The sequence below is a fragment of the Schistocerca gregaria genome, chromosome X (assembly GCF_023897955.1).
Source record: "Schistocerca gregaria isolate iqSchGreg1 chromosome X, iqSchGreg1.2, whole genome shotgun sequence".
Taxonomy (NCBI): Eukaryota; Metazoa; Arthropoda; class Insecta; order Orthoptera; family Acrididae; genus Schistocerca; species Schistocerca gregaria.
The window spans coordinates 364852166-364866568 of NC_064931.1; the positions used below are offsets into that span (position 1 = coordinate 364852166).

The 14403-nt window shown below is 38.2% G+C and overlaps 1 protein-coding gene across 4 annotated transcripts in view; it reads right to left on the reverse strand.

Annotated features, from left to right (window-relative positions):
• LOC126297445 (transmembrane protein 39A) overlaps positions 1-14403 on the reverse strand; it is a 181146-nt gene that overhangs the window by 134889 nt on the left and 31854 nt on the right. For all 4 annotated transcript variants that reach the window (XM_049988293.1, XM_049988294.1, XM_049988296.1 and 1 more), the window contains exon 4: positions 10693-10803. In XM_049988293.1, coding sequence (XP_049844250.1) covers positions 10693-10803 — 111 coding nt within the window. The remainder of the gene's footprint in view (positions 1-10692; positions 10804-14403) is intronic.

A 14403-nucleotide genomic window follows, 5' to 3' on the forward strand; every position in this document is an offset into this window, starting at 1 on the left:
GTTTCTGCTTCTATCCACCGTGCATGCCTGTTATGTTGTACCGGGTTTGACCATATGTTGCTCCAGAAGTGTTCCATGTCTGTTATGTTTGGTGGATTGTCTATTTTAATGTGTGTGTTATCTATTGTCTGGTAAAATTTCTTTTGGTTTGTGTTGAATGTTTGGTTTTGTTTCCTTCTATTTTCACTTTTTTTTGTATCTTCTAAGTCGTTTGGCCAATGCTTGTAATTTCTGCTTCTTCTCATCTAATTGCTCTGTCGCTTCTTGTTGTGAGATTTTACCTAACCTTTTTCGTTTTTTGTCCGATATTTCTTTTCTTATAAATTGTGTTAGCTGTCCAATGTCTTTTCTCAGTTTTTCTATTCTGATCTGTAGCCTGTGTTGCCATGCTGGTGGCAATGGGCAGCCACCAGCAAGGCTGTATCAGAGACCTATCCCTGTCGACAACAACCGCAGCATTCACTGTTTGCAACAGTGTTCTGTCGTTTGGCTGAGACAGGGTCATTTCAGAAAGCAGGAACTAATGAAGGACGTATCCAAAATGTTCGGGCACCATACTTTGAGGAAAATGTGATTAACACTGTGTAAGATGACCTCCACATCAGTACAAGGCAGCTGGCTCGCCAGTACAGGGTAAGCCAGACGACTGTTTGGAACATTCTTCAAGACAATTGTTACTACCCTTACCACTGACAGTGTGTGTATGGCTTACTAGCGACAGACCTTCCACATCGGCAGCTGTTTTGTCACTGGTTTCTTCACCAGGCAACCACAATTCTGGGATTTGTTTCATCCATCCTATTCACAGATGAGGCCACCTTTATGCAGAATGGTATCCTTAACTTTCATAACAGGCATCTGTGGGATAGTATGCATAGCCCCCATAGCATGGTGACAGCGAATCATCAGCATTGGTGCAGCCGGAATGTGTGGACCAGGATAATTGGCAACCATACTGGGACTAGTCTTCCTTCCATGTCGCATAACAGACCAGAACTATCGGTGTTTCTTGTGGGTGACTTTGCCTCCCCCAATGGAAGAAGCACCATTGATAATTTGAAGAGTTATGTGGCTGCTACATGATGGTGCTCGAGCCACTTCACCATTAATGTTCAGATGCATCTCAATCGTGTTTTTCCTGGTCAATGGATCAGACAAGGGAGTCCAGATGCATGGCCTGCTCATTCACTGGATCTGAACCTGTGCAATTTCTGGTTAATGGGCCACCTCTGAAGTATCATGTATGCACAGGCCATTCCAGATGTGAAGACACTGGAGCAGTGTATTCATGCTGCCTTTGATAATGTTTGGATGCATCCGAGTGTATGTGACAGAACATGCTACAGCACATACAAGCTTCAACACACACTATAAATGTGGCTGCATGGTACAGCCCGTATTAGACCACAGTCTCTGTACAAGGTGTATACATGGACAAGGAAAAAAAATTCCCGGATATTTCCCGGATTTCCTGGTTAAAAATACACTTTCTCCCAGATGAAAGTACACTTTTTCTGTGTTAAGTGACAGTATACTCTTCCTTGGCACTGTAAAAGTCATCAATCCTTTGAATATTTATGGTTTTATATACCAACGTAGAATTTCCCAGCACTTCAGAAAACGAAACTCAGGGGGAAAAACACGTTTGGAAGACCTTTGATGTGCAGCAACAAGTACGATGCATATTTTCGTATTACGAAGGTATAAATTTGAATTCCGCCAGATAACGCACGTCCCTTTGTGAAGCATTGAAATTGCAATGCGCTTTTGTAAGCGTCATAGCTCATTCACGTGATCTCGTCAACTGATGACAGCAATAGGACACGTGATGTAGTCAGCCAATAGCAAGATCATTCTTAAGTAGTGCGAATACACAAATAAGAAAAGTTAATGGCTTAAATTAATATACATAGCATTCACATATAATATTGGTCTCTAAGGTTAATAAGTTGGAAGAGAAGCTAAGATTCCACATATAATGTTGATCTTTTTTGCACGTGTTGCACTTTAAGATACATACACAAAAGTGCCAGTAAAATTTTTAATAACGATGCAAATGTCTCATCTTCTGGGCTCGAAATACTTCTAAATGGTCGTCCTCAAAGAACTGATTTTAAAATGAGAGTCAAACGCTTTGTGATTTAAGAAATTGATCGTACCTTCTCGCACATAATTCATCTTGTGTAAAAGGAAATCTGCTTTGAATGTAACTCTTTTCAAACCACCATTCACAATATTTTCCCGCGACCTGTTAGAAATAGGTTCGTTTCAGCAGTTGCAAGAAAGTGCCAGATAACTGGCGTCACTGGGCTTGCGCAGCTACGATGATGCAGGAAGCCCATATGTTCGTACGTGTAAAACATTAAAAGATCTTACATTATGTCATAAAAGAAACAAGACATTAAAGGATACTTCAAGAGCGTCAGGATTTTGCGAACAATACTAAAAGTACATAATTCCGTTTAAAATGCACATCTGTATGTAAATTTTCTTGGAGTACCAATACTCATGTTTGGTTCTTTATTATAGCATAATGCCATATGTGCACTTGAAAAGCAGCTAACAGTTGAAACAAGCCAATAGTGTGAAATTAAACACTTTGTTTCAAATAAATTGACTGCCTCAGTAGAAAGGATTAATAAAGGCCAAATCTCTTTAGCAAACCAGCAAAATAACTTCACTGTACTGTAAGGTGATTAATGCTTGACTGTCAAAGGTGGAAATAAAATCTGAAACTATTAACATATTTTAGCCTGCTGTAATTATGTGAACACATTTTAATTCATTTCATAGTTCCCGGCCACAAAATTCCGTTTTGTTATCATTTAATGTGAGAGCAATAAATGAAGAGGAAACAACCAAATTACTTAACGTAAACACAGGTCACGTGGAGACGACCCACTTCCCCACAACAACTCTGACTGCTCTGTGCATCAGCCCCAGATCTACGATAGTTCCGAACCGGGCCAACATTAAGTAGTGGTGCCCAGCCACACTTCCGTAACCAGAAGCGGGGGATGGTTCTACTCATACGTGACTCAAACTGCGCATGCACAAGAGCCCGCCTGCAACTGCTCAAACGAATCTAATTTAAACAGTTCTCTCGTCACACTCATCGGACGCAATTTGTTGTTATAAAGCATTGCATAGTGTTCCTAAAGCGTTTCACACAGTTTACTGTTGGCAGACGCTTGTATGAGCACTGTTGTTGTAGTAGTTGTATACGGCGCATTTCCTTTGCAACTTAAGTTTTATTTCCGACCCCCACCCCCCTCCTGTTCATGTTTTGTTGCTGCAGTATCATTCTGCAGTAGCAGGATACAATAATATCCTTCGTTAGAGTATTGGTTCTTACCAGTCAAAATCACAAAAATTTAACTGAAAACTAAAACAATGAAAAATTCTCAAAATTCTAAAAAATTCCCGAGTTTTTCCCAGTTTTCTCCTGGATGGAAAAATTCCTGGGTTTTTCTTGGATCTCCTGGTTGTCCCAGGTCCTATACACCCTGCTGTAACAATGTATGACTGAATAAATGGTCTCTAGCATGGAAACCATGCACTTCCGGATGGAAGTTCATTAGACTTCTCTCGTTCTGGATCCTCTCATCAATCAATCCCTTGAGTTTGTACACAGTGGAAAAAACCACCCTGTATAATACGTCAAATTTTTTCATGGTCCTTGTTATCATCATTTTCATTACGCACATTCTGTGGCTTGAGGTTCAGATAAAACAGTTTGGCCACTTACGCATGAAATATAGTAGTTTTGTTAAGTCTGTGTTTCAAGGTTGCTATGTACCCCATGTCCATCAACCAATCCCTTCATTTAGTCAAGTTGTGCCACAATCTCTCTCTCTCTCTCTCTCTCTCTCTCTCTCTCTCTCTCTCTCTCTCCCCCCCCCCCCCCTTCCCCCATTATTTACATGATCTAACCATCTAATCTTCAGCATGCTTCTGCAGCGCCACATTTCAAAAGCTCTAGTCTCTTCTTCTCTGAACTGTTTATTATCCACATTTAACATCCATAAATGGCTACACTCCAAACAAATACCTTCAGAAAAGACAACCCTAACACTTAAATCTATATTCGGTGTTAATAAAATTCTCTTCTTCAGAAATGCTTTTCTTGCCTTTGTCAGTCTACATTTTATATCCTCTCTACTTTGATCATCATCTGTTCTTTTACTGCCCAAACAGGAAAACTCATTACTACTTTTAGTGCCTCATTTGCTAATCTAATTCATTCAGAATTGCCTGACATAATTTCACTACATTCCAGTATGCTTGTTTTGCTTTTTTTAATGTTCATCTTATATCCTCTTTTTCAAGAGACTGTCCATTCCATTCAATTGCTCTTCCAACTCCTTTGCTGTCCCTGACAAAATGACAATGTCATTGGCAAACCTCAATGTTTTTATTTCTTCTCCCTGAACTTTATTTCCTCCACCAAATTTTTGTTTTGGTTCCTTTTCTATTTACTCAATGTACAGACTGAACAACATTGGGGATAGGCTACAACCCTGTCTCAGTCCCTTCTCAACCACTGCTTTCCTTTGGTGCCCCTTGACTCTTACAACTGCCGTCAGCCCATATGAAAATGAGTATCAGAAACAGTGAGAGTGTGTTTCATGAATGCTTATAAACAATGTGGACCTACAGCACAGATAAAGCCAATTCACCATAAAATTAACACAGATCAGAAGCATGCAATCTCAAAATTGATAACAGTGTTCTTTAGCCTTTATCGTTCTCACTGCATCATATGGTATGATTTTCTTTTCTTTTCTCCAAGTTAACAAAAATTTTTGTAGTATCATCCCAGATACGCAGATCTCTTCCTACAAATTGCTGAAAATTTAACTCACTATCAGGAAATAATCTAGCAACTATCACAATAATAGGTCATGTACACAACACAAATGCTTAATAAGGAACATTACCAATCACCTCCACAATGGAATGCTGAAATAGGAATACATATGTAATTACATTTTCCTGGAGACGTATCGAGTCTCAACTTTGTCTTCAATAAGGATAAAAGCTGAAGTAATGAATTAAAATTTGTGCCAATTCCACTTCCAACTCCTTTGCTATCTCTGTCAGAATGACAAGTCCCGGCATTGGCACAAATTTTATTTCATTACTTCAGCTTTTATCCTTATGAGGAATACATACCTCGAAAATAACTGACTTTCAACCTACACAACAGTTGCCTATCCTTTTAGACAAAACACAATGGTAGAGCCACTGTTTGGTTTCAAGAACAGTCCATCAGTTGACCAATCAATTTATTCCTGATTCGATGGGATGGTGGAAGCAATTAATAAAAATAAATTAAAAAAATAAATAACAATGACATGTTCCCATCAAGTATATTCTGTGGTTCAAACTAAGTTCACAGGAAAAAAATATTAGTCACCCCTGGTCAATTTGGACAACTGCAGATGGTGCAGAACTGGTACTGGACTGTCAAGTGGCCCTCCACTGACAACTTATGTCACAGAGTGAAGCTGTGTGTATGTGTCAGTTGTTTGTATGAGATCAGCACAGTAATTTCAGTCAACATGGAGATGTAACACATTGGAAGAAAAAGGCTGTTATGTTCATATGTCCCCACCACCAAACCATGAATGAAGTTGCCAGATATGTTTCTGTACCACTGGGGACTGTCCAGTTTGTGGGGAGTATCCAATTTGTCCACAAGGAATGGTGTACCAGTCACTATCACATAATATGGCATAAGAGCAGTAGCAATAAAAAGATTCTAACCAACAAGGACAGACAATGAGTGTCATGCCTTGTCAATGACAATCAGTTTCTAACTCAGTATGCATTGCTGCTTTCAATGAATGCAGATTCATCTCATCCAGATCCTGAGTGAACATCTTCAAGAAAAATACTTGCAATGGACGTCAGAAGCTGATTACCTCACTAAAGGCCATTGCTGTCGTGGCACAGACAGAAGCCCCTGAACAGAAGCCGAATGGAGGCATCCAGTGTGATCTAATGAGTCACAATTTTGCCTCTTTTGAAATAACAGTTAGGTGTCAAATTGCACTGACAGCCCAATGAAACATTTAACCCACAAAGTGTGGAGGGTGTAGTTCACGCTGGGCACAGTTATGAGGTGTTTTAGACATATGTCTGATAATATGACTTGAACCTACACATTTACTTTATTGTACACATGAATCAGGGTGTTTATTCCAAAATTTTCAATAACAAAATGTTTTCCTCTTCTTCATCTTCACAATCAGTTATGTTGTGGACACTCCTGTCTTCCAAGATGGTAACAGCTATGTTCAAAGGTCTGCATGTAAAGGGTCCTTGTTTGACGAACACTTAGGCACCTTACGTCATCTCTTACGTCCCACTAAATCACCCATCTTAATCCCACAGAAATGCCTGCTGGAAGTACTTGGAACAGAGGTTGAAACATAGCAACCAACAGCCCTGCAATTTGGTAGCTCTACATTGTCTTATTATTGAGTGGCTTCAGCTGAATATGGCATATCAGCATAAACTTGTGGACTCTCTTCCTTGCCAAATTGAGGCCATTATAAAGGCCAGAGAACTGCTCATGTAGATCATGCTATATCAGTAGGTAAATTAGGGCATTATAGGTTTAGAGGAGTGGCATGAGGTTTTCCTGAGGACTCCACTCTAAGTGCACTACTTTTTCTGATTTACATTTTTCGCTTGCATTCTATTGCAGCAGTCAACTCTGAAACTCTTCTGTTTGCAGACAAAACAAGCATAACTGTTACAGATTCACGATAGGAAATACTACAGTAACAAATAATGTTCTGGTGAGAGGCCATTGTTGGTTTGCTGCTAGCTGGTTAATTTATAATTACAAAGAAATGCAGTATCACCAGTTTCTTATACATAATTATGTTCTCTCTTATAATGGTGGCTTGGTCATAAGAAACCATATTTCTAAGATGCAGTAAATGTAAACTATGTAGGAAGGCATGTACCCATGATCTATGCAGAAGCTGACTGAAGCTAGACTGAAGTGCCAAAGAAACCGGTATAGGCATGCATATTCAAATACAGGGATATGTAAACAGACAGGATATGGCGCTGCAGTTGGCAATGCCTATATAAGACAACAAGTGTCTGGCACAGTCGATAGATCAATTACTGCTGCTGCAATGGTAGGTTATAAGGATTTAAGTGAGTTTTAATGTGGTATTATAGTCAGCACACGAGCAATGGGACACAGCATCTCCGAGGTAGGGATAAAGCGACGATTTTCCTGCACGACTATTCCAAGAGTGTACCGTGAGTATCAGGAATCCATTAAAACATCAAATCTCCAACATCTTTGCAGCTGGAAAAAGATCCTGCAACAACAGTATTAACACCGACTGAAGAGAATTGTTCAACATGACAGAAGCGCAACCCTTCTGCAAATTGCTGCAGACTTCAATGCTAGGCCATCAACAAGTGTCAACGTGCGAGCCACTCAACAGAAAATCATCAATATGGGCTTTTGGAGCCAAAGGCCCACTCGTGTACCCTTGACTGCATGACACAAAGCTTTACGCCTCGCCTTGGCCTGTCAACACCGACATTGGACTGTTGATGACTGGAAGTATGGTGCCTGGTTGGATGAGTTTCGTTTCAAACTGTATCAAGCGGATGGATGTGTACAGATATAGAGACAAACTCATGAATATATGGCCCCCACTTGTCAGCAAGGGGCTGTTCAAGCTCATGGAGGCTCTGGTGTGGGGCATGTGCAGTTGGAGTGATATGGGACCCCTGATATGTCTAGATACAACTCTGACAGGTTACAAGTAGGTAAGCATCTTGTCTGATCACCTGCATCCATTCATGTCCATTGTGCATTCTGACTGACATGGGCAATTCCAACAGGACAATGTGACACCCCACAAATCCAGAATTGCTACAGTGGCTCCACGAACACTCTTCTGAGTTTAAACACTCCCACTGACGACCAAGCTCCTCAGACGTGAACATTATTCAGCATATCTGGAATGCCTTGTAATGTGCTGTTCAGAAGAGATCTCCATCTCATCATACTCTTAGGTATTTATGGACAGATCTGCACAATTCATGGTGTCAATTCCTCCAGCACTACTTCAGACATTAGTCGAGCCCATGCCACGCCATGTTGTGGCACTTCTGCATGCTCGCAGGGGGCCTACATGATATTAGGCAGGTGTACCAGTTTTTTTGGCTCTTCAGTGTATCTACCTAATGCACATCTGTTTACATTCACATAACTAGAAGCTGTATTAAGCCTCTATATTTCAGAGGGAAATTATATGGGTCTTGAAAGGAATAAGATGCCAGTAACTCAAAAGAAAACTAGAACAGAGGACATCTTTCATTACATAGTGACACCGAAAAGAAAGCACAACCAAAAAAGCTGTGACGAGTTCCTGCTCAACATATGAAACAACATGAAACACGCTGCTGTTGTCTGACGTGCAGAACAGCTGGATTTTTCTGTAAAAGATTATACAAAACCTGTTGTCAATAAAAAGGATGTGTGTTGACTGACATTGATGACTCAATGTACACATTTATGTCTAATTTTGAATTTGTGTAACAAATACAGCCATTCTGAATTGGATTTTCTACAGTATCTATGGCAGATCCAAGGAAATGATGAGGTGGTCTCTTCTAATGGGCCACCATGGTTGAAATCTTACCTTTCACTAGCTCATTATTAAGATTTGTAAAATGAAATAAATTCTTATATTGTATTATTATCACCACCACCACTTTTGTTGTTGTTGTTGCTGCTGCTTGCCACCACCGTTACCAGCATTTCATAACGCCATATTTTACTATTCAATTTTGTTTTCATTCAATAGGTTATGTGTATGTTTTGACCTATCCCATGCCCTGTGTCACTAAAAAAGTAGACAAATAAAAATAATTCCAACAGTATCCTCAGATCTCGTGTCTTCCTACACTCACTACTTTTGCTGCCATCACTTAAATTTTCACACAGCCACACTTTCATATAATGTTCTTGAACTAACTTTACATACTTGCTTAGTATTCTAAAGTGAATGGTATTGGCCTTATCACAGACACCAGACTATTGAAAAAAGCAAATTGTTTGAATTTAATTCCCCCCAAACTTCATTTCTTGAAGACTTATTTTGGGATTCATTTGTATTTGTTATTTCAAGCCATAATTAAAACTAATTCACGTTGAGCACAGTCTAGAAAGAGAATATATTCAAACACAGTAATTTAAAACTAGCATGATTTTCCTAAATCTCAAGATATTGATACTTCATTGCTCCCATGAACTACTGAGTCATTCAGCAGGGGAAACCACATGATCTAAGTCAAAGACCTAAAGTAGGAAAATATTAAATAAAACTTGAAAACCGTTAAAGTATTTACCATGTGCAGAATATTATCATCCTACATTATGCTGCTATTGCTTCTTGGCATTTCTGCACTCACCACCCAAAAGTTCTCTCTATACAGAAATAGGATTTCAGCTCACAAAATCAATCAACACTCTTACCATCAACTGTCTAACTTAGGTTGTTCCAGTTGAAGTGCCCACCCCCAGGCAGCTGGATGACTATTATCAGTGGTGCACAGAGACAGGCAACCAGCTGATGTTCATAGCTTATTCCATCCTGCTGTTCTGGCCACGCGCCTGCTGGCAGAAGTGGTGGCCACGTGGCACATACATGCGCATAACACGTCCGACAGAGCTGCCTGGCAGGTAGGTTATACTACCTGCACCTGCCACGAGCAATCTGATGGGAGATGATGCTCAATGGGGAACTGTTGGAACAGCCTTGCCTAATTAATGCTAAGTACATCCAGTTAATATAACTCCAATGCCACAAAACTGTAGAAGACCACTAGAAAGAGAAAATTATCTTTTTGAAGCCTTCAGAAATTCTCTAGAAGAACAAAAATTAAAATTGCAGCACCAAATTTCACATATCTGGTTCTATTACTACAAGCATGCTACTATGAATTTCATTTCAAAACCACAGAACCTCACAAATCTGATATGTGCCAGAAAATGCAGCACACAATAATTCAACCACGAAAAGCAGGCTGATTTACTGAACAGTACTAGTGATGTCATATGGTAAGTTTTGTGTTTCATCAATTAATAACAACAGCTGTCTTTAAAGTGCTGCCAATATGGAATAAAAATTGTGAATAATTACAAGAACGTAATATCTATAAATTAATTTCATTGTCAATATTATGATGGCAGAATTACTGTTGTCAATCTTCTCATGTGTTATGTTCCAAATCAACATCCAATTGTGTGTGAATCTATTACTTTACCTATGAATATTTAAATAAAAAACAATATGTCAGCCTCATCTGTACACAAGTGCACAAAATACACACAAGTGCACAAAATACACACAAGTGCACAAAATACACACAAGTGCACAAAATACACAAAAGTGCACAAAATACACAAAAGTGCACAAAATACACAAAAGTGCACAAAATACACAAAAGTGCACAAAATACACAAAAGTGCACAAAATATACAAAAGTGCACAAAATATACAAAAGTGCACAAAATATAACAGAAATGAGACATATATTTTTGTAAAGAGATACTGTAGGCTACAGTTGATAATCCACATTTAAAATGTTAAGTTTCTGTGAAAAACATATAAAACATGAACACTAAATCTTAAAAACACATACCCATTCTGTCTTGCTCTGAATGAAAGTCCATCCATGCAGAAGTGAAGTGGTTGCTCAATGAGATAGAGTCGTATGCTTCCAATTGCTCCCCTGTACAAATTATGATGTGACCTGAAAATATGAGGAGTTACTTCCTAGATGGTACAAGCAGTTATACCACTTTGTAGTACATTGAGAGTGAATCAATATATACAAACAAACTATTCGCTGACAGAATGCAATTTGGTGGGCTTTTTCAGTTATCTAAAAGAGAAATGGGATACCTGTGTGATTATTTTTTCATTTAAATGAAATATTTACAGAAAAATTAAGTTTATTGAAAAAAGGGGAAAAAGCAGTGAAAGCCTGTTTTCATTGAAGATGAAATCAAAATAAATTGGAATAAAGCTTTTATGAAATCAGCTACTTGCCTTCGTCAATTTTATTTTATATAAATGTTATCAAACAAATCAAATCTAATGGGTTTTACTCATAAGTAATAAATTTAAATTTAGCATAAAACATTTCACATGTAATGAAACACAATATCTTTACATAAAATCACTTTAAACTCTCTGTGCTTGCCACTGACTGAGTATCATTATTTAGATGAGGAGCCAACCCAAGGTACTTACCAAAAGTTCTTCAACAATTCATTAATTAATTTCACTGCCTCAGGAAAATGATAATCTGCTAGCCACAAGTGTGACAACAATAACTGACAGGTCAAGTAGGGTTGTTATGTGGCTTAATAAATATACATGATTACAACACATGGTTAATTGGTTCAACAGTTATTCTGAATGTGTAGCACCAAGAAAGCTTGCAGTTTCCTGCCATTGACTGATGAAAAGGTGTGAGCTATTTGACTGGCACATCCTAGCACTGGATTGAAGTGCATACACAACCGACATTGGATAGGTGCTTCACTTTTATCTGTGACGGCAATGACAATTTCATTATAACACAGAACTAGATTTTGAGAGTCAATTAATTATGAACAACAGGAGGCTATTTGCTAATGAAAATCAAAGAGTGCAATGACAATAGGAGCCTTTCATGGGGAATGGTGAGTTTTGCTAGTTATGGATCATTGAATTTATCCACAAATAATGTTAGCCATCTTAACAGAATTCAGCAAACTGTACAAGAAACATGTCCAGAACACAAAATCACATTTATTCATAGTATTACACTGCAGGAAGCATTGAAATAGTAGGTATTACACACGAGCCAAGTTGTGGATATTAAGATAAAAACCGCGAACTTTATTACAGCAAGAGGTCTCTGTCAACAGTAGTTTATCTTGTTTTGAAGGGATATTGAAGCTCATCATAAATATATTCCTATCATGCAAACATATGGTAGCTCAGCTCAGAAAAACCTATTAAGCAAATGTGGGAACTCAGAGCTACAGTTCAGTTTCTAGTAATGAAGCAAGAGGGTAACACTTCACACACAGTTTCTTATCTCCAATAGCAACTAATTTTGGTTTTCCTGTTGGAATTATGGATTATTTGAGCATGGTAAATTTGATTATGCAAAGAAAAAGCAAAATCTTACCCTCAAATTATATTTCAACTTGAGCACACTTACAATGAATCTTTACCTCTTTTCAAAACACCAGGATGAAATTAAATTTCAACATTTCCACACTTTGAATTCAATAACAGTCAATGTCTATAAAGCAGTCCAGTGCAGAACGAAGTCGAGTTATCTATGAAATGAGTTTTCACAATGTTTCAAAGTTTCAAAAAATGGAAAAGTATGTTCAAAAATATTTTAAAATCCATTTGACATAATGTGGAATGTGTGGTGGACAGTTTGCAACTTCATGTGATTGATTTGCAGTGCAATAACATGTTGAAGGACTCATTAATTACAAAAACGTGATTGATTTCTACAAACTGCTACAGAAGGACACATTTCTGAATTTAAAGGCTTTTGGCTAAGGAATGTTTCAATTTATATTATGGTGAACAATTTGTTAGCCTCACATTGAAAAGTAATTTTGTGAGGAGCTGGATCTGTAATATTATCCAGCACATTGAGATAATTAATCACATATGTTAAACATGAAGAATGCACGTAAGTGTTACATTTTCAAGAAGAGGAAATGCAGTGAAAGGATCAAGCTGTCAGCCGCAGTAATGTGTTGAAAGTACATTAAAACTAATTTTATTTTCACACAATTTATGTATTTTGAACCATGGATATATTGGTGTTAGTTACCCTTTGATTAACTGAAAACTCTCTCTGATGTAATTAAATCAAAACAATTGTAATTTTCCAATATACACTAAGATTTACAATAATACATCCATTTACTAATGATAATATCAGAGTCACTTCCCTGGATATTAGTTATTACTTGGAGACAACTGGAACATTGGCAGGCATATCTTTGTTTGAATCCATTAGTGCACTTCATAACGATGCATTGTACGAGTGGTGTATGGTGGCCTTAATTAGTTCAGCTTTCACACTGTGTTTATGAAATTGCCGCCCTGCCAGGCACTGAGTGTTGCTTACAGGTGTATGCAGCCGGGTTTGACTGTGCAAAATGTTTTATAGTACTTACTAAGAGACAGCCATAGTTTACTCTCATTATCAAATTATTTAGCGATCATCCAGCAGATGCTGAAATGCCTCACACAGAGACACAGCAAAATATTGTTTCCCAAATATTTTGTCTCTCCTGGTAGTCTGCAAAATTTTGGCCGGGCATGTCCTCACTTCTGATTCAGCAGCTGAGGTTCTTCAATCCTCAGATCAAATTATTTGTTAGTAATTTTGTTTGTCATCTTTTCCACAGTAAACAAATAAATATCTGCCACAAAATTTTCCTTCTAAAGGCATTCCATAATAATATTTTGTTTGGTTAAGTAGCAGCTACAGTTGCTTAAAAATGTAACTCTTGTCCCAACTGGTTTTAGCTCATTCATAGGCTTATAACGCAATTGTGTTGTTAACAACTGCTGATGACTCGGAAATAGTCTAAGGGTTGAAACCAGTTGACACAACAAATCAATTTTTACACAACTGGGTCTGCTATTGACACATATCAATACCAACAGTTGTGTATTCCCCATGTACAAGATGAGAAGCCCACTGGACAAAATGACAATGTTTAGTTTGCTGATATCTCTCACTTTATCTGTGAACTCCATTTCCTACTGGATCGGAAGTTGTATGGATCCTTCAATCCGAGCTCAAGCTTGTGCACTATTGTTGCTGACCTACAGACCAAACAAGTAAGAAGTCCACCACGCAATGCCATTAAAAAAAAAGACAATGGTAAATGACAAACATTCATTTAGCCATATGTATCAGAACTGCCGAACTGGAAATGAAATCAACTTTGTTAGTATGCATCATTACTTACAAGCATACTTCCACGAGTTCGCTTTAGATTTGTTCTGTGTTCACTTAGCATGATGTTTTGGTAGGTCATGGACATAAGTGTACATAGCAGAAAGTAGAGGAGGTGGCAGAGCGTGTGGGGGAGGACGAGGGTGGGAGGCAGCTGACCATGCCCGCCTCCCGTATCAGTCACTTCTTGACGTTTTCTTTAACATAATCTGAATAGGATCTAAACTTCACACACACACACACACACACACACACACACACACACACACAGTGACATAGTACAACAATACAAGACAGAATTTGCCAATGATCACCAAAACGTCATTTACAATTATATTATTCACGGAAGGTACATATCTA